This window comes from Gallinula chloropus, assembly GCF_964237585.1.
Source record: "Gallinula chloropus genome assembly, chromosome: 1".
In the NCBI taxonomy this organism is placed as follows: Eukaryota; Metazoa; Chordata; class Aves; order Gruiformes; family Rallidae; genus Gallinula; species Gallinula chloropus.
In genome coordinates this window covers 66066402-66088468 of record NC_140085.1, presented here as the reverse complement: position 1 = coordinate 66088468, position 22067 = coordinate 66066402, and the positions used below count along the sequence as shown (strand labels likewise).

The 22067-nt window shown below is 51.1% G+C and overlaps 2 protein-coding genes across 2 annotated transcripts; one reads left to right on the top strand and one right to left on the bottom strand.

The window, feature by feature from the left end:
• Positions 1-4166: 4166 nt before the first annotated feature.
• LOC311192392 (homeobox protein NANOG-like) lies at positions 4167-6756 on the top strand (the record flags this gene model as incomplete). The annotated part of the gene is made up of 4 exons (XM_084264854.1): positions 4167-4335; positions 4777-5048; positions 5763-5852; positions 6340-6756. The coding sequence occupies 4 exons, from the start codon at positions 4167-4169 to the stop codon at positions 6754-6756; spliced, it is 948 nt and encodes a 315-aa protein (XP_084120980.1).
• A 7048-nt stretch (positions 6757-13804) lies between these two features.
• On the bottom strand, positions 13805-20157 carry LOC311205109 (homeobox protein NANOG-like; the record flags this gene model as incomplete). The annotated part of the gene is made up of 4 exons (XM_084279400.1): positions 13805-14173; positions 15078-15167; positions 16553-16827; positions 19977-20157. 4 exons carry the CDS (start codon positions 20155-20157, stop codon positions 13805-13807), a joined length of 915 nt encoding a protein of 304 aa, XP_084135526.1.
• Positions 20158-22067: the final 1910 nt, after the last annotated feature.

Genomic DNA, 22067 nt, shown 5'->3' with positions numbered 1-22067 from the left:
AAGGGTCTTGCCCAACACGCACAACCTCTCCTTGTCCCCCAGGACTTTGAACAACCCTGTCTCCCAGCCCTGCTGCTCGCAAGCCTTCCCTGGAGGAGGCTGTTCCGTGTTCCTGTTGATGGGCGCTGGTAGGGAATGCTCCTCCAGATGCGTGTGGCAGGCGTGGATAAAAGAGCGGGTGAAGAAAGAGCAGGCCCATCAAACCCTCGAAATTTGGCTCACCGGTCTGCTCCCCACCGGTTTGTTTTGGGTTTGTCCCATGGCTCCGCTGTCCCAGTCTGCCCGGCTGCTAACAAAGAGGCCGCATCATCCAGCAATTCCCGGGTGATTGAGACACCGGGCTGTTAGCGGGAGGGAGAAGCTTTGTCCTTCCCTCAACCTTCTCCCCTTAAGAGCGGAGAGAAAGGAAAACTGTATTGTAATATGAATGAGTGTGTAATTTCTGTTATTCTTTCTTGGCTGCCTTCCTTCCCCAAACACGGCGTCCCATGCCCGGGCTGCGAGCTGTGACCGCTACAGGGGGCAGGCAGGCCGGAGCCAAGTGCTGGGGGGGGAGACGGCTGGGGGCTGCAGGGCAGGAGTCTCCAAACAAACAAACGAATGAATGAATGAATGAATGAAATATCAAATGCACCCGCTTGGGAGGAAAAGCAGACAAGCCTAACAGAGCGCAAGGGGAGGATTTCTACCTGCCTTCCCCAGCCACGCACATCCCAGGCAAAGAATGATGGCTCACAGGGAAACTTCTGAGGGGCAGTGGGGCTCAGGCCGTGGTTGCCTGTTCATTAATACCCTGCCGCCTCGCTGAGCATCGTTAACATGACCAGAATGACGCAGTGACACTCACTGACACTTCACAGCATTCACCAAAACACAGGTGACTCGGGCTCGAGCTAGCTACGGGTGGACAACATAAAATTTGATACAATTTCTACTGCTATAACATTGATCTGCTGATAAAAATTGGTATAGCAATGCTCTGAGGCAGGAACCCATAGCATTTCTGACCCAGCTAGCTGCTGCTTCCACAGCTCCAGTCGGTGTAAATTGCTGCTCTTGTGCCACTTCAGCCCCCTGAAGGCAGTGACCCTACTGCCACTAACGGAGCATCCCTTTAACGGGGGAACTTGCTGCATGAAAACATCTTCCAGGCACGGTCCTGTCTCAGCTGTGCAAGAAGCCAAGACTGCCTTCAGACCCGAACCTCCCTGCTGCTGGAGGGCTGTGGCGGAGGGCTTGTTACGGCACGCTTCAGCCCAGACAGTGGTTACATTCATTTCCATATACTTAATGAGCCGGCTTGTGCTTACTCACCTGACTAATGCTCCACGGTATTAGGCACGTAATTAATGGGAGAGCGGGGCACAACTCTGGGCCAACCCCCCCTGATTGTTCTTTGGTCCTGTTGGGAAGAACAGGACTGGACTAGCTCCGAACTGTGTTGCTGTTCCAGCTGAAAACAGCTCCAAAAGAAGCGTGAATGGATACTGACGTGCTCTATGAGTCATTCCCAACAGGTGTTTTTTAAAAGCATATCAGCCTTAGGCATTCATGGGCAGTATATCCAGCTTGTCATCTGATGGTACCACAGAGCAGACGTCCCTGACCTAGCACCATGGGGAGCCTCTCAAAACATGCTTCCCATAGCATCCTCTGTGCCTGTGTGACTGCTGGGTTTACCTTCCCAAGATGGTTTTGTGCCTATCATTTATTCGGGGGAAAAGAACTACGTTTCTACTCCTAAATCAATTCTGACTTTAGGTGGTACAGTTTTATACACACACGACTTGTTTCTCCCACAAAGACATTAAAAAAGATATGCCTGGCCACCTGATTAGAGGTATGGCTGGGGAGAGGGAGCAAATTATCCTTACTGGAGGGGGTGCATGGAAAAGAAAAGAGATTTCGTGGTTAAGGCATAAAACCAAATTAAATTAAGACAAGTGGAATGAGGAAATCAAAAGGTGATCAAAGAAAAAAGGGGAAGGGAAATTAAATAGGTCCATACACGCTACAGAGCAGGTCTGTCTCTGGCAGGGAATCTGATCTATATGTGAAAACTGGTCCCTATAGGAAAATAACAAGTTCTGCTGTTTCCAAACACACACACAACCGTCCGAGGGAGGATTTACTGGCGGAGGCGGTGTTACCCCTGCTGTAAAATGCTAATCCCGCCGCCGCGGGTGCCCCTCGCAACCCACGTCCGTCCCCTCCGACACCCCGGGGTGCCTGCAGCCCGTGAGGCCGCCCCGGCAGTGCCTCCCGGAGCCCCGCAGCCGGGTGCCCTGGCCAACGGGGAGGGTATCGGGGCGCCCCTCGGGCCGTCACTGCCGAGAGGTAACCGAGCATCTTCGGGCTGCGGGCACAGCACCAGCCCCGCGCACGTTTTTCTCCTCCGCCTTTGGAACGGGCCGGTTTTGGGGAACTCGGGGGGGGGGGGGGGGGGGTGTGGGGTGTGGGTGTGTGTGTCTCCGCGGGGAGCACGCGTGTTCCGGGGCCCCCCTGTCCGCAAGGCACCGACAGCAGAACGATGGTTTCACGCCCGTGGGGGGAATCCCGTTCCGTGGGCGCCTCAGCGGGGCTGACGGCAACAAGGCGGTGGTGACCTGCCCGAAGCCCACACGCCGGGGCTGGGAGGGCCGGGGGCTCCCCAGCTGCCACCTCTCGTTTCAAGGCGAGAAGGGGGCTCCGGCTCTAGTATGTCATCCCTCTCAGCTGATTATAACCGGCTCCCTCCGCGTTCCTAACCACGTCTCTGCCTGGACCCTGTCCGGATTCTAACTGAGAAATTAAATCACCGTTAACGAGGAGGTGATCAAAGGTGGGCCGGACAAAGCCGCCCCCCCCCCCCCCCGCCCCAGGCAAGCAGCGCTGCAGCATTCCCTTGCAGTGGCAGGCTCAGAGCATCAGCTGGGCCTTGTTTCTTATCATGACTCAAGAGAGGAGGAGGAGAAGATATATGGAAGTCAAGAGAGGCTCCTCTCTGTCATCTCCAAAAGGTTTTTAGCGGTACAGCAGGTTAGTAGTTACCTCCTTGCCTTTGTATACAGGTAGGTGCCTGTGCCCTGTTTCCTTGCACTGGAGTAGGTGGGGAACTTTCTTGGTGTGTCATGTGCCCTCATTTGTACTCTTTCAGGTGGCTTTTCCAGGTTTTGTAACTTCTGGGATGTGAGGTTCTCCCAATAAGCTTATAATTTCCTTAAAGGAAGCAGTAATAGTTGGGGGAAGGGGGAGAAGGAGTTTATCTTCTCTAAGCAGACTGTATACCCTAGCTTTGTATCCTTAAGTTCTATAAGGCTCTTGCACAGCTGCACTCCTCCTGTTCCCTTTAGAATCCTACTGGGTGATGCTCACCTCTCCCGGGAACGTAGCAAAAATAAACTTTTTAACTCTTTCTTTTTAATTTATCACATATTTTAAACAAAAAGAAATGAGATGGCTGAGGAAATAAATTTGAGCATTTCTTTGTGCCTCAGCAAAAGAGGCCTGCCTGTCTCAGCTTTGGACTAGCTGCTGGAGGGGCAGCTTGTGTCTCTGAGCCCCTCTTTACAACGCAGGGGCCTGTCGCGCTGTCCCCCCTCCTCCTGCCCCAGCCTGTGCTCTCTTGCGGGGAGGCGGGGGGCTTATTTGTTAGCAGTGATGGTTGCGATCTGCAATGCAGACACGCAAATAGCCTCCACATGCCCCGGGGCAAGGTCTGGGTTCCCCTCCATTCTTCACCTTTGGGTGGGGACGGGTGAGAAGGAGGCGGAGGTGGGGAGAAAGAGTGTTAAATGTGGGGGTGGGGGGTGTCTGCCAAACCCTGTCCAACTCACCGGGCGGCTCTGCTCAGGCCTTTCGGCAAGGCTCTTCCACCCCGCAGCAGGGAGGGGTGTGCTGGTAGCAGTGGCCTCACCCCCCACCGCAGCACCCAGGAGCCAAGGTGGGAAGCGGGGCCTGCTATCCCAGCCCTCCCCCACTCCCTGAATACCCCCAAAGCCCCTCCCCTCCAATCAACTGACTTTTAACATGACAATGGCCGTGACAATCCCTTCTAGCCAAGGCCAGGCTGGGGAGGGCATAAAGCATCCCCCCACCTCCACTAAATGGGGTACGTGTCTGTGGGCTGCCTGTAGCCTCCGCCGCCAGCTCGCCGCCTGCTCGGGGCTGGGGGTCCCGGCCCGGCCATGAGTACCCACCTGGCCATGCCGCCCTGCCTGCCTTACACCGGTGCGGTCAGGTATGGGGACTACTACTGGCTCTCTCCAGGGAGTATGGACAGCGCGCCCGCCGCGGAGGCTCCGGCGGCCGAAGACCTCCCCTTCCCCGCCGTGGAGAAGACGCCCAGCCACCCAGGTACGCGCCCGGGCACGGCGGACCCTGGGGAGCGACTGGGCTGCCGCCGGGTGCTGGGGGTGGTTACGGTCCCTTGTTTCCCCCCGCCCCGGGGGTGGGGGTGATGCCGGCGCTGTCGGGGGTCCCGCGGCCCGGCGAGAGTGCGGCGGGCGCTGCTCCGCCGGCTGCCCCGAGGGAAGCGGCGGCTGGAGCCGGGCGCGGCTGCCGGCGGCCCTTGTGCCCGGACGGGACGGGGCAGAGGTGCGGGGAGGTGGGGGGGAGAGTGTCGGTTCGGTTCTCCTGAGGGTGCCTGTGCCCGCTTCTCAGCGCCGCGTTGGCCGCAGAGCCCCTGCGAGTCCCCGGGGCATCCGCAATCTTAAATTCCCCCGATAAACTGGGCGTAAGAAGCCTTTGAGTCTTCTCCGCCAGACCCCTGCTCACCCCGGCTCTTTTCCCCCTCAGATGCCTCTCCAGCTTCCTCCAGTTCTGGCACGCTCATCCAGTACACCCCGGACTCTGCCACTAGCCCCACCGCAGAGCACCCATCTCCCCATCCTAATTCCCAGAAGGTCAAGGAGGAAGGTGGTGAGGGGATGGTGAAGAAGGCCAAGACCCGCACGGCTTTCTCCCAGGAGCAGCTGCAAACCCTGCACCAGCGGTTCCAGAACCAGAAGTACCTCAGCCCCCAGCAGATCCGGGAGCTGTCTGCTGCCCTGGGGCTCACTTACAAGCAGGTGAACATCTTGCTCTGAGCAGCTGAATCGTATCCCTGCCGTGAAATCATCTTGCACAAGCAGGCTTTTAGTGGTGGCTTTTCTTTTTGCTCTGAGACCCCCCCAGAGACGAGTGTCTTTTCACGGTCTTGTTTTGTGCCGCTGTTTGCGTAGGAGAGCAGAAGGTGTGAAAACTTATGACTCAGCCTTCCTCTTGCTTCCAGCACTGTGCACCCACTCCGTGCAGGTGTTTCAGAGCTCTCATGCAGGGCCTGGGCCCGGCAGAGTCGGGGTGCTGCTCCGGGTGGAGGTGAAAAGCCAGATCACTCGCACAGCCATGCGAGCTGCCTTTCTCCGAGCAGCACCCGGGCCTCTTCTCCCTAGAGACAGGCTCTCTGCTCCCAGCCCGGCGAGGAATGACTCAACTCCTGAGTCAGCGCAGCTCTCAGCAGCAGCATCTCGCTGTAACAAGCCGCTTGTGCAGCCCTTCAGGTAGGGCTTTTGATGTCATGAAAAAAACCCCGTGATGATCTGAGTGAGGGTGTTAGTTTTTGTGCCACGACTCTCTGGTCCTGTGGCTACCTGGGTCTGCTGCATATTGGTAGCTGCTGGAATTATACACAGGACTAGGAGCCCAGCCAGAAACTTGGATGGCAGTAGAAGGCATCTGTAGGGTTTGTAGTAAGCTCTGAGAGTGAATGTCTAACATCATGTGTCCTTTTCTATCACTTCTAGGTGAAAACATGGTTTCAGAACCAACGGATGAAGTTTAAACGTTGTCAGAAGGAGAGCCAGTGGGTGCAAAAAGGGATGTATCTACCACAGGTGAGAGAATTCCCCCTTCCCCCATCACCACCAGTCACGGTTCCCCCACTCTGGGGGAGAAGTGCATCATTTCCAACCTGCTAACTCAAGCAATGCACACAGGCTTCGATATTACCAAACCAGCTGTATTTCTTGTAATATGGCTTAACAGTGGCATCTATTTTAAACCTGCCCTGGCAACTGAAAGAGCTTTGTTTCCAGTACTCTTATCTCCCCGTTGGGACTAGACAGAAAACAAAATAGCCAAAGAGGGGCAGCAAGGCTACTCATGCTGGTTTTTTTTCCCCAGCATGGTGCTCCCAGACTTGTTGAATTTGTGACTGCTCATTTAAGATATTGTTGTCTCCACTATTACTAGTGAGGGCAATGAGAATGAAAGACACTTTGTTTGGCTTGGGGTGGGGGAGGCAAGATGACCCATCCAAAAGAATGGGCACAGTTGGTATCATGCTCTGCATCACTCAGCAGCCTTCTCTGTCTCTCCTAGAATGGGTTCCATCAGGCTGCATACTTGGATATAGCCCCCACGTGTCACCAGAGCTTCCCTGTCAGCGCCAGCAGAAACCTTCAGGCTGTGACCAGCGTGCACCAAGCTTACAGTGGTGGCCAGACTTACGTGAATGGGCCGAACTTGTACTCCTTCATGGCAGTGGAGGATGAGGGGCTCTTTGGAAAAGGTGGGACAAGCTGCAACACACAGCAAGCCATGGGCTTGTTAAGCCAGCAGATGAACTTCTATCACAGTTACCCTGCCAGTATGGATTATGTCAACCTGGAGTCGGAGGACACCTGCAGCTTCCAGAACACCTCTGACAGCGTCACACCGTTCTCGAGCTCTCCTGTACGGCATCAGTACCAGGCCCCTTGGTGTTCCCTGGGGACCCAGAGTGGTTATGAGTTTTAGGCCTAAGTATTCTCTCCCTTCTCCTGTTTTCTCTCATGTGGTTTCTAGGGTTTTGACTCGGGGATCCAGCTTCTGTTCCCTTCTTCCCCCTTCTCCTGTTTTAACCATTGGTGAGGCACAGCGCCCTGCTTGCTGCCTTGGGGTAATGTTCTCATTGAAGGCACCCGTGTGCCCATAGTTCATCCTTAGAAAGGGTGCACTGTGCATCACTAGATGAAACCTGCTCATGGAGGGAAATGTGCAGTGCCACAGCCAGGAGCAGCAGAGGTGGTAACGGTCTGGTTTTGTTGTCAAAGTCTCATCTTCCTCTGCTGCCTCTTGAGCGGGTGATCCCTGATACTTGCCCTCCATGTCTTGCAGCAGAGCTTTGGTGGAGAAGGGAAAAACACCCTGTACCTCAGCATATTTCTGCTAGAAATGCCCTGTTGTATCCCAGAATTTTTCCTCCTGTCTTGCCCAGTTTTGTTGCTACCTCAGTCATCTATCTGCTAATAGGCGGTTCCTCCTCTGTATGCTCTCCTCCCTCACCGAAAAGCTACATGGAGATCATCAGATCACTTGATCCAGTTACCCTAAGCAGCTCCTGGAGGGGTCAGCCCCTGCCAGCTTCTTGCCTGCTGCCCTCCTGTGTTCATAGAGCAGTTAAAAGGGGAGATGAATGGAGGAAAGCAAGCGAGGTAGAGTGTTTCCTGCACCTCACGTGGAAACTGTGGTTTCCAAAATTGCAAACTTAACTCGTGCCTGTTACTTCATTCAGGATGCTCTCTCTGGGGCCGTCCCCACCCAGTTAAGATATTGCTCACTTTACATCTCTGCTGAGAGAATGTTGGCTCATCCCAACCTGCGGATTGCAGCAGAGGGTCGCGCAAAGTGCTGCTGCTGGAAGTGAGGGATGGCTGTGTGTGTCTGTCCTCAGCTTCAGCGTTGTGAGACGATGGTCCCCTAGCACTTCACAAACGTAGCGTTGCTGGGTGTGGTTTTATCTGGGGCAGAGACAGGCAGCTAGGTAAAGGTGTCGGGTTATTTTTAAAGTTGATGGGTTAATGTAATTTATCCTGGAACCTGGATGCTGGGGAGGGAGGGAATCCCATAGGGTCCCTGTGAAGTTGTTACCCAAGGGGGTAGAGCAGGATGGTTCCCTGTTCTCTTGTCTAATCTGTTTTGAGAGTGCGAAATAATAGGGTTTTCATACATTCCCCAGGGCTTAATTGAATCTCTTCTGTGTTTTTATGCTCAAAAGGGCACTGGATGCTTCATCTGACATCAGTGCCCAAACTCTGGGGGAGGTAAGAAGTTTAGTGAAACCGAGTGAGACAAAATAAGGAAAATACCAATTAAAATATTCAGGTGTTTTTTTTTAAAAAACAACTATAATTCCTTTCAGTATGGGGAAATTGGAAGTCAACTCCAACCTATGTGAAACTGATTATTTCTTTTTCACAAGGTGTGGAATTGCAGAGTTCAGTCTGCCACTGCCCAAGAGTGAGGCATGAGATGGTAAATGTTTCCATGGGAGAGTGTTTTTGTTGTTGTTAGTGCACAATTTTTACTGCAACCCTGTCTTCAAATGTCTGCACATGGGTTGTATGTTGTAGTTAAACTTTCACTGCAAAGGACATTATTCTTGTTCCAGAATTATTTTTTTAACTGTATTTTCTTGCAGTGATCTTAAAGCATGTTTTCTTATGTGCATGTTGTATTTTATTATCATGTTCCTGCTTAAAGTTCTTCCAAAGTTGTTTGAATTTAAAATAAATTACTTTATTTTAATGTTGAAACAGTGTTTGCCAGCAGGCTGTTCCAACACAAGGTATGAGGGTGGTTGGTTATTCTGCAAGTACCAGCAGTGCTGAAGAAAGGAGGAAAAAAATAACCCTACTGTGTTTCTCCCAGAAGTAGGACCAAGCAACTTCTGGAAAGGAGTAGGTCACAGAAGTTGGTTGGCCTTGTGCAGGTGTGTTACCCCATGCAAGGGCTGTCTCTGAACTGGACTTGCAGTAACAGCTCTGTACAACACTTGTGTGTCAGTCCCTAAACTGCAGTGTTCCAAGTAACTGCTTGAGCCTGAGGTATACTCAGCCAACGGTCGGAGTGAAAGAAAATTGTCTTCTGAGATTGTGTGGCCACCTGCTGCTGCTCCAGAAGGTTGCAGTCAGAGGTCTGGAAGCCCTGCCTCGTTGAAGCTCGCAGGTCTCTTGGGGTTCTGGCGCTAACCTCACATGACAGCAGAAGTTTGTGCGTAAGTAACTAACTAAATACTCCTCCCAGTGCTGAAACAAACACGTGCTTCTCCCCCTGCTTTGTCCCAAGGCTGCATTTGTCTTCTCTTGGCAGCTGGGACCAATGTGGGAAAGGTACTGAAAGGAGTAAGAGACACTAGGACTGCAGCAGTGCATCAGCAGCCACCAGTTCTCAGACTCAGTGACCCCGTTTCTGGGCAGTGGGCTCTGGCCCACCAGAGCTGTGCTTTCTTTGCGTGCCTCTTGGTGTGACATGCTGTGCAACCTGCATGCAGCCAAGGGCTGCAGACATCCGTGGGCAGCAGCACTGATGGAGCAAGGCAGCTGTCAGTGGCTGGTGCTTCCAAGCTATAGTTTAATTAAAAAAAATACCTGTTTGGGTTTAATCCCAGGTTCCTTAAACTACAGTATACCAACAAAGCTTTTCATCTGCCTGGCAGGGGGGGTTCTGTTGTATGTTACTCCCACTGACCACAACTGACTTAATTGGTAGCTGACTGCCTGGGCTCGAACTGCTACAGGTCCTTTGCTGACCAGACCCTGCTTGGGTGGCTGCCCAAATGTGCTTGCTTTCCTTTTGTGACGTAATGCTCTGCTTCCAAGGGTGAGGTGTAAGGTGCAGGAAGCAGAGGGAGTGGAGGTTTGAAGCCGTAGAAGGAAGAAAGTTGTCCATGCATGCATGGGTTGCCAACCTTCAACAGCAGAAAAATGTAAATCTGGCCTGGAAGAGGGGGAAATGCCAGGTTCAGGTGACTTTCTGCACTACAAAACTAGGATCCACTTTCATCCTGACTTGAGTCTGATGTCCCAACATCAGTATGGATGTATTCTGGGTAATGCCTTTTAAGATGGAAACTTTAAAAGCACTTAAAGCCCTGAGGGGAGTACACGATGTACATAGGTCTCTGCAGAATAATTACAGAGGATGCTTGCTACAGATTATCTGTGTTACTCTTCCGTGTTTCTCCCTCAAAAGAAGGTAGCCAGAGCTCTGCTGGCAGGTGTCCTCCTGCAGAAACAGAATACAGTTGCTAAAATAGCCCTGGGACCAAGATGGCTCTGCTGCACTCACCATGGGAGGAGCGTGCCGGAGAAGCAGAGTTCCCTCAGGGGTGTGTTACTCCCCTAGCTGTTCAGCCCAGGGTGTATGCAGGTTTGGCAGGCACATCTCTTAGGGCTAGAGGGAACATGCAGAGTGCTGGCTGTTGGAGTTTTGGCAGGTGGGCTAGAAAGGTCTGCTAGGAGCTCAGGAAGCTGCAAGTTGTGCCAGGGGAGTTTCAGGTTGGAAATCAGGAGATGTTTCTTCTCAGAAAGTCTGGTTGGGCATCGGAACGGGTCGCCCAGGGAGGTGGTACAGTCATCATTCCTTGGGGTGTTCAAGGAAAGGTTGGATGAGGAGGTACTTGGGGACATGGTTTAGTAAATAATAAAGGTGGTAGGGAAGTGGTTGGACTGGATGATCTTGGAGGTCTTTTCCAACCTTAATAATTCTGAGGAGTTTCTGTAAACTCTGGAATGAGGTAGGACTCTTCCCTTCCACAGCACTGAAGGTCTATTTACTTTGATGTGCCTGAGTCACGTCACCATGTGAAACAGCTGCACAGGTAATTGCAGCACTATTATCAAAACTGGTGGAAATGCAACTAATCCCTCCAGACTCCTAGTTCCAAAAGGGTCTATATCAGCTCCTCAGAGGAAATAATTGCATGTCACCAAAAGCCTGTGCTGCTGGGATACATTGCATACCTGTTACGACTGCTGCATATTGTGACTGTTGTGCAGCAGTGATTTCTGTACACTGGGAACATGATTTGCATTGCCACTGAGTCTTTTTAGGAGCTTATATTGAGTTCTTTACATGCATTATATCCTGTTGGGACCACTCTGCGCTTTCACGGTGTCTCTGCAGTATCCACACTCCAGTCTCTTGCAGCATGGTGCAGATAATCCCACCTGAACAGAAAAAATTGGATCTCATACGGACTGTGTAGACCAGAGTTTATTCTGTAGGTTACTGGGTTCCAGCCTTTGCTGACCCACAGGCAAAATACCAAGTAGAGTTGTACAAGCAACCTCATTCTTTGCTCTTGGTGTCATTGTGGCCTGCAGCAACGTTTCACAAGCTTACATGTCCCTTCTGAGAGGCACACAAGCCCCCCTTCTGTCTCCAGTCCAGATAAAGGGCATGATCTCTGCTTTAACAGGCTCTTCCTTACAGGCATGTGTAAATGTTACATTCAGTTATCTAACTACACTGCATGACTCAAGCGCTGAGCTAACAGAGTTTGGGAAAGTTTCAGTAAAGCATTGCTACATGTCTCTGGCTTGGCCCATTGACAGCAGGCAGCAGCATTGTGGCTGATCCTGAGCAGTCAAGAGGCACAAAGGACCCAAAATCCAGATGCTGGTCTTAGACACACACACATACACAAAAGTTTTTCCTTTCCTGTGAGGGCTGTGTTATCTTAATGCTGGCCAAAGACCCTCAGGTCGTATCTGTGAATCTCTTTCACCAGGCTATAATTAATTTCTCACCTTTAATGGAAGTCCATCTGCTCGTAGATAGGGTGTGCCTCTAGAAGCTGAGCTGTGTCTGAATCACTAAATCCTTTGCAAATTACAACATCAGGTCTGCTGCCTTGGCTGAGCCTCAAGATCCATCCAAGTCCTTGCTAGATACTAGGGAAAGACCAGAAGAGAGAGCAAGTCCCCCGTGTCCCTCTCCAGCTGGCAGAAGGACTGTCTGTAACAGGAGCTGCATTCCTGCTGTTACTGCACAGAGGACTGGGAATGCAGCAGATATCAATGAGCTACCTTCCTAGAAGCTGCTTACTTCCCTGATGGAATTGCTGATGGCTTTTGGTCTCCAGGACCACCTGTGGCAATAAGCTCTGTCTTTGAATGATGGCCTCTGAAAATTTTCATGTCTCTTGAGGAAACTGCAAGATTTGGTAGTTTCTGTTGGTATAGCTTTGCTGAAAATCAGCAGTAGGGAGATCAAGTCCCAGAAATGTCACAGCAAGATCCTGAAGCATCCCTGAAGGAACAGGGTATGGCTTGTGATTCCTATTCTGGAGAGTTACTAGTGAGGAGCAGTCACAAGCTCAACATTTTCACCTACAGCAGCATTTGATGAGGTGACATGGAAAGGCTGCAGATGATATTCAGGTTGGTAGCTGGCTCCAAAAGGAGCTGAAAAACACAGGGCTCACGTGAGAGCCCTGACAATTGCTGCTATTGTAGTCCACCTTCAGATAACCAGCACCTTTTCAGTTAAGATAACTCAATTGATCCCCACCCCTTTGATGGTTGCAAGAACCTGTCTTCCCCAAGCTTGGGCACTTGCTGGGTGTAGGACAAGTGGGGGCAGGGGGAGGTGTGCTTTAAAAAGCATCTCCACAATTACATGACTTAGAAATTCATGCTCCCAAAGGCTGTATTTTTCCCAGAATCATACTGGCCATACAGTTTACAGTACAGCTCTAGAAATGCTGTAGCTGAACAACCAAAGGGCCAAAGAGTGACTGCATGAGGGAGTGGGAGTGGGCACAAAGGGACATAAACGAGCTTTGCCAGGAAAAGACCATGCCTCTTACTGCTCCAGTTGCAGACTTTGATTGCCTTCATTTTTCTGCTTGTTTTTTTTTAAAACCACAGCAGCTGCTTCATTGTGTTAAGATAAAGTTACTGTCATCATTGAAGAGTGATAGGTGACCTGTGACTCAGGGAAGAGGGGCTGCATTATTGAATACATTTTGATAAACACACCTGGGTTTAGGTACTTAGACACTAGTATCAAGTTTAGAAATGGTGGGACTGCTGAGTTTTAGCTAGTCTTAGTTTTAGGTATTGCTGGGTAGGGGAGATTCTTAAGGTGGATGGAAGTTTCTCATCTAGTCCTTTGACTCCAGATACCTGGTGTTGCCAAGAGTCATGAGGCTGATCCACTAATAACACAGAAAAATCTCAGGTTATAGTTTTAGAGTCAGATCAGTAATAGCAATGGTACATGGTTGCCATGGCTATTTAATACTTCATCTGGATTCCATCTTGCAATGCTCCATTAGAAAAAAATACAGAAAAATACACAATCCATCTTAAAAAATATTTTATTATTTGCCAAACTGAATGCACTGCAAGGTTTTCTCAAGGAGAGGCACAGAAAGATACAGACTAGAACAAAGGCCTTATTTAGTATTTTGATGCTTGTAAGACCATATTAGCAGCCTTACCACAAGCTACCTGTCAAATCTCCCTTCACTTGACACTTCATCGTGAACTCTATACGTTGTGGCTGACCACAGAACTCCTGGTCTAACCATCAGATGGGTCCCTGGTGTGTGACAGTAACTCCTCCAGCTTCTGTGAAAGGTATGTGACCAGCACCTCTCCATACAGCCTATGGCTTCATGTGTTATGTATGCCCTGCTGTACAGTGATATGTATATGTGAGATCCCCAAAGGAATCTGTGCCTCCTCTGAGACAAGTTACAAGATCCACAATTTAGAAGGTCCAGGGGTTAATCTAGGTAGTCAGATCTTGGGCCTTGCTTATAAGGAAACTTGGTTGTCTGTGCATGTGTGCATGGATAAGGGCATATGAACCAAGGGCTGTATGTCCATATATATAGGCAAACAGGTGTCTGCATGCCTGCGTGGCTGTGTGTGCTTGCAGGCACATATTTGAATGCTAAACCAGGTTCTAGCTACGAGATGTCCCTGAGTTGGAGAACACATGAATAACAAAGGGAGAGGGAGGAGAATAGGATTTGATTTCCAGGTGCCCAAGTACCCCACACCCAGAGTGCTTAGGAATGATAGAGATGGTGGCCAGCAGTGGGTGGGAAAGGACCCCCCATGGTGGCCGAGTGGTGAAAGTTACAGCTGTCACCTGTCTTTGTGCCTGGATTCTCCACGCTACCAGGACAGCTGTGGTAAAAGTCTACTTTGTGCTGGGCAATGAATCCCAGGGTCTGCTGGACGCTGCAGGTGCCCCCACCTTTGCCAAAGACTCCTCCATCTTCACTGGTCACGATTGTGTAAGCGTTCTGCCCCGCTCCGTAGTGCTGGCAGGGGGGAGGCATGCTTTGAATGTTGCTGGCTGCAACCAATTCCACTGGGTAGCCCTGATGGAAGGTGGGGTGCATCTCCAGGTAAGTACCTGGTGGGAAGCCACTCTGAAAGGGAAGGGCAGAAGTTGATCAGCACCAATGGCGTGGGAGGTCAAGAACTACCATATCCCTCCCCATAGCTCAGGAGTCACAGTCATAGTCAGGATACACAATCATACACACACACACACACACACACACACACACACACACATACACAAATGTCCTGGGTTTTTGCATAGATAGAGCTAATTTTCTTCCCAGCAGATGGTATAGTGCTGTGGTTTGGCTTTAGGATGAGAATAATGTGGATTACACACTGATGTTTTAGTTGTTGCCAAGCAGTCAAGGACTTTCTAGCTTCCCATAGTGGCTTGCTAGTGAGAAGGCTGGGCAGGGGCCAAGAAGCTGGGAGGGGACACAGCCAGGACAACTGTCCCAAACGGGCCAACAGGATATTCCATACCATATGGTGTCATGTTCCATATATAACTGGAGGGTGGGCCAGGAGGCAGCACAGCTTTGCTGAACATCAACTTTGAGTGCTGAGAAATCGTGCTGTGCATCACTTGGTTTGTATATTCTGTGATTGTTATTACCATCCTTTTCTGCCCTATTCAGCTGTCACTATTTCAACCCACAAGTTTTACTTTTCCACCCCTGGCCCCATCCCATGGGAGCAGGGGATGGGAGGGGGAGTGAGCGAACGGCCATGTGGTTGTTTTAGCTGCTGGCTGGGTTAAACCACGACGATGAGGAAAGCAGCTTTGCTCTGGAAGCGTTTCAGTGGCATCTCCAGCCCATCACTAGGCTACCTCCACAACACAGAGGGTCGTGCCAGGTCTGTGCCTCTGCACTGGACCCAGCAGAAAGCAGGGGGTGCTTAAGTTTCCTCCGTGGAGGAAATATATCACAAGACTTCTCTGCCCGGGTAGGAGAGTCAGGCTGAGCCAGCGTGCTGTGTTCTTACTTGCATGAGGCACTGAGCCCGCTCATTCCACAGGCTGTGCTTCTGGCACCTCTTCAGCTTCATCCTCCGGTTCTGGAACCAAGTCTTCACCTGGGTGGGGAGGGCAGAGCAGATTAAAAAACCCACACATCAGCAAAGGAGGGGGAAGAACAAATGTTATCAGATTCACAAGAAGTGGAAGGGTGACCAGATGGCATAGATATACGGGCAGCAGGAGATAAAGGCTCCCCGGGGTTGCTGCCAAGGGGAGATGTCTGTCTGGCAACCTCAGCAGGTGGGTTGTGCATCTGCATGGCAGGGGAGTGGGGGGGAGGGAGCAGCATTATGTTCGTGGAACAGGTATAGCTGTGACAAATTGACTCATTTCAATCATGGAGGTGAATGAGTGGTACAAATTAGACCCACCCAGGTCTCTACAAGCTCCCTGAGCTACAGGCAAACTTCTGAAATACTCTTTCTACATGCCTATGAGTGGACAAGGGAGAGACTTGCTCCTTGTACCCAGCAGTTTGCAAATTCAAAGCTCCTTGCTGGAGTGAATTCCAGACCCATTTCCCCCCTGGGGTTGTGTCTGCCTTAGCAGGGATGTGGATTGAAGGAGAGTGCAGATTATCCCACCTGTCTTGTTCCTGACAGAACCAGTTGGGGGGGGGGGACGGCGATGGGGGGAGGGGGGAAGAGAGTGAGAGTGTGTGAGAGCATGAGTGTGTACCTACAATACATATATAACTTTTTTACTCCCAGGGCATCCTGTCTCTCCAAACTACCATACCCTACTCTGAGATCCAAATTCCAGGCAGATTTTGGACTTGTAAGTGCAAGCATTTGTGCCCTGTTGCCCAGCCCCCACTGCTTTAGGCAGACATTTAAACCAGCACCAGCTCAGAACACACAAACTACCTAGGGACCAGCAGAGACCCTGAAGGGCTGCCTGAAGGGTACTTGGAAGTACCCACATGGAGGGGTTGCAGGTGTCCAGCAGCCAGTGCTGAGTGTAGGGCATTATTAGGTAACTGGACAAGATGAGCACTGGGAAATGTGAGCAATAGCTTTTGGCATGTTACAGCCCTGGGATTCAGAGAATGCCAGGATTTCTGTGAAGTTCACCATTGCCTGGAAAAAGTCTGCAGAGAGCTGTCAAGCCCCAGGCAGAGGCTGTTTGTGGCAAGAAACATATTCATTGCTGTGTTTGCAATTCTGCTGCAAGTGTTGGCGACAGCACCCTTAACTGACCCCTCACTTGGGGAGGCCTCAGTGAGGTGACACTGGCACTAACACTGTCCCACAGAAGTGCTTCTCTGATCTCTGGACATGAATAGGTGGAGGAGCAACTGTTAGCTGGCACCTTTGCCTCTGCGCTCCATTGGGGACTCATCTTTCCATCCTGCCACCGTGTTATGTCACCATTCAGCTGCTGTGTGACAGATATACCATGGGTGACAGATATACCATGGGGTCAAAGTCTCCCTGTTCACCTGCTTGTAGGTGAGCCCCAGGGCACCAGCCAGCTCCCGGATCTGCTGGGGGCTGAGGTACTTCTGTTTCTGGAACCACTGGTGGAGGATTTGCAGCTGCTCCTGGGAGAAAGCCGTGCGGGACTTGGCCTTTCTTATCCTCTCCATGCCATCTCGTCTGCCCTTCTGAAACTTAGCCATAGGCTGTGGGGATGAGGATGCTGAATGTGGACTGGTGGCTGAATCTGGTGTGAACTGGCTGAAATTCCCAGAACTGGAGGAAGCTGGGGATACTTCTGTAAATAAAGAGACAATGGGAAAAGGAGTACAAGATATAATGCACAGCTGTACGGGTCCGAGTGTGCTCCCTGCCTGCTACAGAACTACTTGCCTACCCAACAGGTGCTCTCCTGAAGTGAAGGCCTGTGTCACCTTTCTTCCTTCCTAGATCTATGAGCACAGACAAGCCCACTGACAGCGAGCACTTTCCTAGCTGAGCCCTCCGGGATGCCCATGGCTCCCACTTTGCCAGTTGGAAAAGTCAGAACGGGGAGGGAAGAACTGTGCACACTGGCTCGTGGTGTTACCACCCTCCAAAAGGCCCCGGTCATATTTTGGTGTGTTGTAAAGAGGCCGTGTCATGACTGCAAGCATAGCTTTGGGTTAGTGGTTGGGATGCCTGCTTGCCCAGCAATCTCAAGGCACTTGATAGACAAAAGACTCAATAGAGTGAGAAAGCAACCTCCAACCAGGGTGTATGGTGGGACAGTGCTTACAATGATGAGGCAGCAGGTGGAGAGCAATGGTCAGGCCTTGGATATTACCTCATTTCTCTTTACCTGTGGCTGCCACCTCAGACCATCCCACTGCTGGAAATACATGTATAGATGGAGAGCTGCATTTGGCTGAGGGGAGCTTCTGACAAGAGAAGAATGAAGGAGAGAAAATAGACATGGGGGAAGGAGAGAGGAAAGGTAGATGTGTGGGACAGGTAAGAAAAACCAGAGACATAGAGGACAAAATTCAAGAGTGTGGGAGGAAGGTGTCCAAGCCCCGTCTCATTTGTCCTAGTACATGTCTTAAAGGGTCTCTGTTGAGGACAAAGTTGAGATAAAGATCTAAAGGAGAAACTACCTTAACAATCTGGGCTAATATTGCAGGCAAAAGCCGCTGAAATGCAAAGTCATTCAGGCTGCCTGAATAGGAAAATGCTAACAAGAGATTAGCCCAGCACCCAGCACCAGCTGCTTGCACACTGGGGTCTGTGAGAAGCTGACATCTTCTTAGGCCAGCCCTGACTGAAGATTTGCAATGCCAGTCTCCCTCCTTCCCCATAACTGTGGTGATAAATCCCTCCCTGCCCGCTTCCTTCCTCCTTCCAGTTACTCTTTGAAAAGCCTTCTGTGTAGCCCATCCCTTCTCCTCCTACTGACATTTCAGGAGAGGAGAGGTGCAGCGAGTGAGGCAGAGCCACTTTCAGTACACGTTCTGACTGCTGAGCCAAACCAATAGCTCTCAGTCTCCTTCCTGGTCCCCTTGAGATCCATGATTCTGAGGCCCACCAGAACACCCTCTTTCCTCAACCTCACAAACATATGGCCAGTGCAAAGTACTGATGTCCTCCAGAGGAATGGGGTCCCCTGCCCACCCTATCAAACCCTTTCTTCTTCTGTCCTAAGATGAGAGGCCAGTAAGCAATCGCTCAAAAACCTTGGGGTGCTGCTGGGCCTCAGAAAGGTGGCCATGCCTGCAATAGCTTTTCCCTTGTTACCCTCCTGACAGAGGCCTTTGTCGTGCCTGACACTCTAGGGTTGCATGCTCTTGTAGGCCTGCTGCTGGTTATTTCCTGTCCCTAGGAGATGATAACCTGGAGCACAGGGGGTGTGAAGAGGCAGGTATGTGGTGGGGCAGGTTTCTGCTGCTGGGAAGCAGCATGAGGATTGCAAAGGAGATTCTGCCTACAAGGAGAAAGGGGCTGTCAGCAGAAGAGGTGCAAGGGCCTGAGGTGGTATGTGCTCTGGAGTAGACCTCAGGTCCTGAGAGGAAGCTGAGTATCTGCAACGTGGATGCACAGGAGGCTAAAATTTCACGTGGGACCACAGAGTTTGGCTCCTGCAGACTGTGCAGTAAAAACCTTAGGTGTTAGAAATGAACGTGCTTGCTGCAAAGTGGAGTTGGAAAACAGGAAAACCTTCTGTTAGACAGGAACCAGAGCAAGACAACAAAGAACTAAAGCTCCCACATGTGCCTGCTCAGCTTGTCATCCCAAACCCTCCATGTAACTTATTATCTGCATCTTGAGTTCAAGACAAAGGCCTGTCCCATGAAAAGAGAGTAAAGAGGAAGCAAGACAGCAGGGCAACAGACATAAAAATGAAAACCATAAGACAGACCCACTTCACAAGCTCTGGACATGTTTGGCAGCTTTTACTTCCACCACTGGGCTCTCTCTACGGAATCACCAGAGGGGAGCGATTGAAGACACTTTGAAGGGTTTGAAGTCTGTGTACCAGGCCCACCGGGGGCACGAATGAGTCAATCTTCCCTTGAGGAGCCGGCAGCATGCCGAGGCCCTAAGCCTTTCCCCAAACTAGATGGCCAGTAGCCACACGCCAGGTAGCCACTAGCAGCTCTGCAGCCTCGAGTCGCTCTGGTCGAGTCTGTAGCTCTCTGCAGCTTCTGACAGCTTGGCACAAGGGCACTTCAAAAGCTGCTCTCTTCCCTCTCCTCCCACCCATTTACCTTAGGAAAGTGTACCCTGCTGACACCATACAATGAACCTCCTTTCACCAGCTGTTCTGTCGCGGCTCAATGGAACAGAAAATGCCACTGCTGAGGGGCCTGGGACTTCCTTTGTAGAGGGAAAGGCAAGGCAACTAGAGCATGGGAAGGAGAGGGGAGTAAAGAGGAAAATGGCCACTAAAAGAAACAGAGCACAACAACGCTGGATTTAAAGAGGGGCAGATTTCCCGGTGCAGCGATTCAAAGCATGCTGGAGTTTAATGAGCTCCATGAAAGGCACGAGGAGTTTGGAAGGGGATAAGGGATGCCACGAGCAGAACTGCCTTCAGCCTTTGTTTCCCTCCATAGCACACCGGACAGCATTTGTCTAAAAGGAGACACAGGCATTCCTGTCCCAGGAGCCATGAACTTCCATGAGGCCCTGTTGTCACGCTCCTTCAGACCCTGGAGCACAGACCTGCCAGTGCCTGGACTCCTGCAGGCTCTGTTGAAGTTTGGGAAGCCAGTTCAGAGTCACCAAAGAGAAGCCGCAGGGAAAGGTGATGTGACTGCCCAACGTCACCATCTGCCTTGCCTACCACACCACACTTTGCCCAGCCCACGCGTGAGGAAACCAGGGAGGGAAGAGAGAAAAATGTGCTCAAGGTCATTAGGCTGCCCTTGGGACCACAGGTAACCCTGGGGATCAGCTGAAACGCCTTACCTGCCATCTGCCTCTTCTCTCCTGCCTCCGGAGACTGACTGGCACTGGTGGCTCCCGCTGGCTCAGCCGAAGTGGGGACATGTCCTGCCTCCTCTGCCGAGTTCCAGTAAAACTCCAGGTAGCCCATGCCAGCCCCGCTGGGGTAAGCCTGGCAGGGAGGCAGAGCCAAGTTTGCACACATGGGGTGGCAGATGAAGGGGTAAGTATCCCCACCTTCGCTTGGAGGGCAAGGTCTCACCAACAAGCTGAGGTAGCCCTGAAGTGTAGTTACCTTTATAGCTGGCTATACCCTGGCCGGGACTGCGATATTCACCATCACCCGCTCCTTCAGGCTCTTTGTCATGTTAAAGAGGGATGATTGGTGGGGTGGGGACAGAAGGGGGGGGGAGGGGGGGGGAGAGAGAGAAAGCCGCACATGGCATCAGGGCTAAAATATGTCCCCTCTAAATTCTTCCCATTCTGCAGGTTCCTCAGTCACACCTGAGCAGGGGTCTGATCCAGAGCCTCAGGAAACCTCCTTCCTCTTGCTTCTCTGGGCTCGGTGCAAATTGCCCTGTCACAAATTAATCCCGTGAGCGCAAATTGTCCTGTGGATGACAGCTTTCACCTCACTGGGAGAACAAATCCCAACCAATCTCTACCACACAGGAGGTAGATCTGGTGCTGAGGTGCTCAGTACAAACTCGAGCCCTGACTCGAGGTTATGAGAAGGGTTGAGAGACCTTTGCTTTGTGGCTTGTGTCACACTGACACCCCCACAAGACACACATGCATATATGCATACCACCCTCCCCACCTGGCAGCAGTTCCCACACCCTTGGTGCAGATGTCAGAGATGGACCAAAGGGGGAGAAATGAGTAAGGATCAGACCTGAGGGCTAGAAACTTTTTTTTTTTTTTTAGCTGAAATTTCCTTCACACAGGCATTTCAGGGGAACCAGCCAAAATTATTCCCCTCCCAAAGGCAATTCAGAAGCACCGGACAAGGCACATCCAACAGCAGATCTCATTTTGTAGAGCAGACTCAGAAACCTCAGCTGGCTGGTCTAGAGGGCCCATCAGCAGTGACATTTTCACTATGAAGGTAGGAAGAAAAGATTTAGTGCAGGTGAGGTCCACAGCTAACAGATTTGCTCCCCTGTGACCTTTCAAAGGCACATTTCATTTGCATAGTCTTGGCTGTGGACTTTGCCAGGCTGTCCCAAGATGACTGGAATAAGGAAGGTAACCCCTTCAAGGCAGGGTTAGCTGATATTTGCTGACATCAGGCCCACTGAGGGGGGACAGGTACCTACAGCTGAGTGTGCCACAGAATTCAGCTATGGGCCTGCAGGTTGGCCTGATCTATGAGCTTGCTCCAGTCTCTTCCCCTCAGGAAGTGTTGCTCCACCTGTGTTTAGGAAGATTTTAGTAGTTTCATCTCAAGATACATTGTGAGTCTCTAGCTAATGTCTGTATTTCTCAATGCACAGGCAGAAGTACCAGCATTAATTCAAATATTTATTGCTAGAATAAATGAACTTCACCAGGAGGTGTGCATGTCTCCTGCCAGAAACTCAGAGCTGAAGTTGAATTTCCACAGAAGGGTAAAATTATTTAATATCTGGATTGTCCCCACTTCCCCCAGTGCCTTGTTGCTCCACAGGCACTTGTTGCTTCTTCCCAGGCCTGTGCTGGCACCCACTATTTGCCCAACAGGTCAGAGAGGGGAACTTGCTTTCTGTGAGGGTGTTCAAGTATCAGCAAGTAGAAGAAACAGACAGGGTAGGGGTGAGCAAGACAGTGAGAAACAGGGTTTAGGTGAGTTTTAAAGGATGTAGAACACTTCCCATCAGCACTGCTGCTGCTTCTGCTCTGTGTCATGTGGCAGGTTACCAGTCCTGGCTTTGCTGCCCGTGGAGTGGAGGCGACTTGAGAGTGTTCAGAGATCCCTGCATGGGAAGCCAGAAGGAGCTGCAGGTCTGGCCTGTGAGTGAATCTGAAATGAGCCATGTTAGGCAGACCATTCCACTCTCTTGATTCTGCTGCCTTGGGACCCAGTGAGGTGCAGGCTGGAGGGAACTGAGTGCCTCTTTAAATTGTCATTCAGCG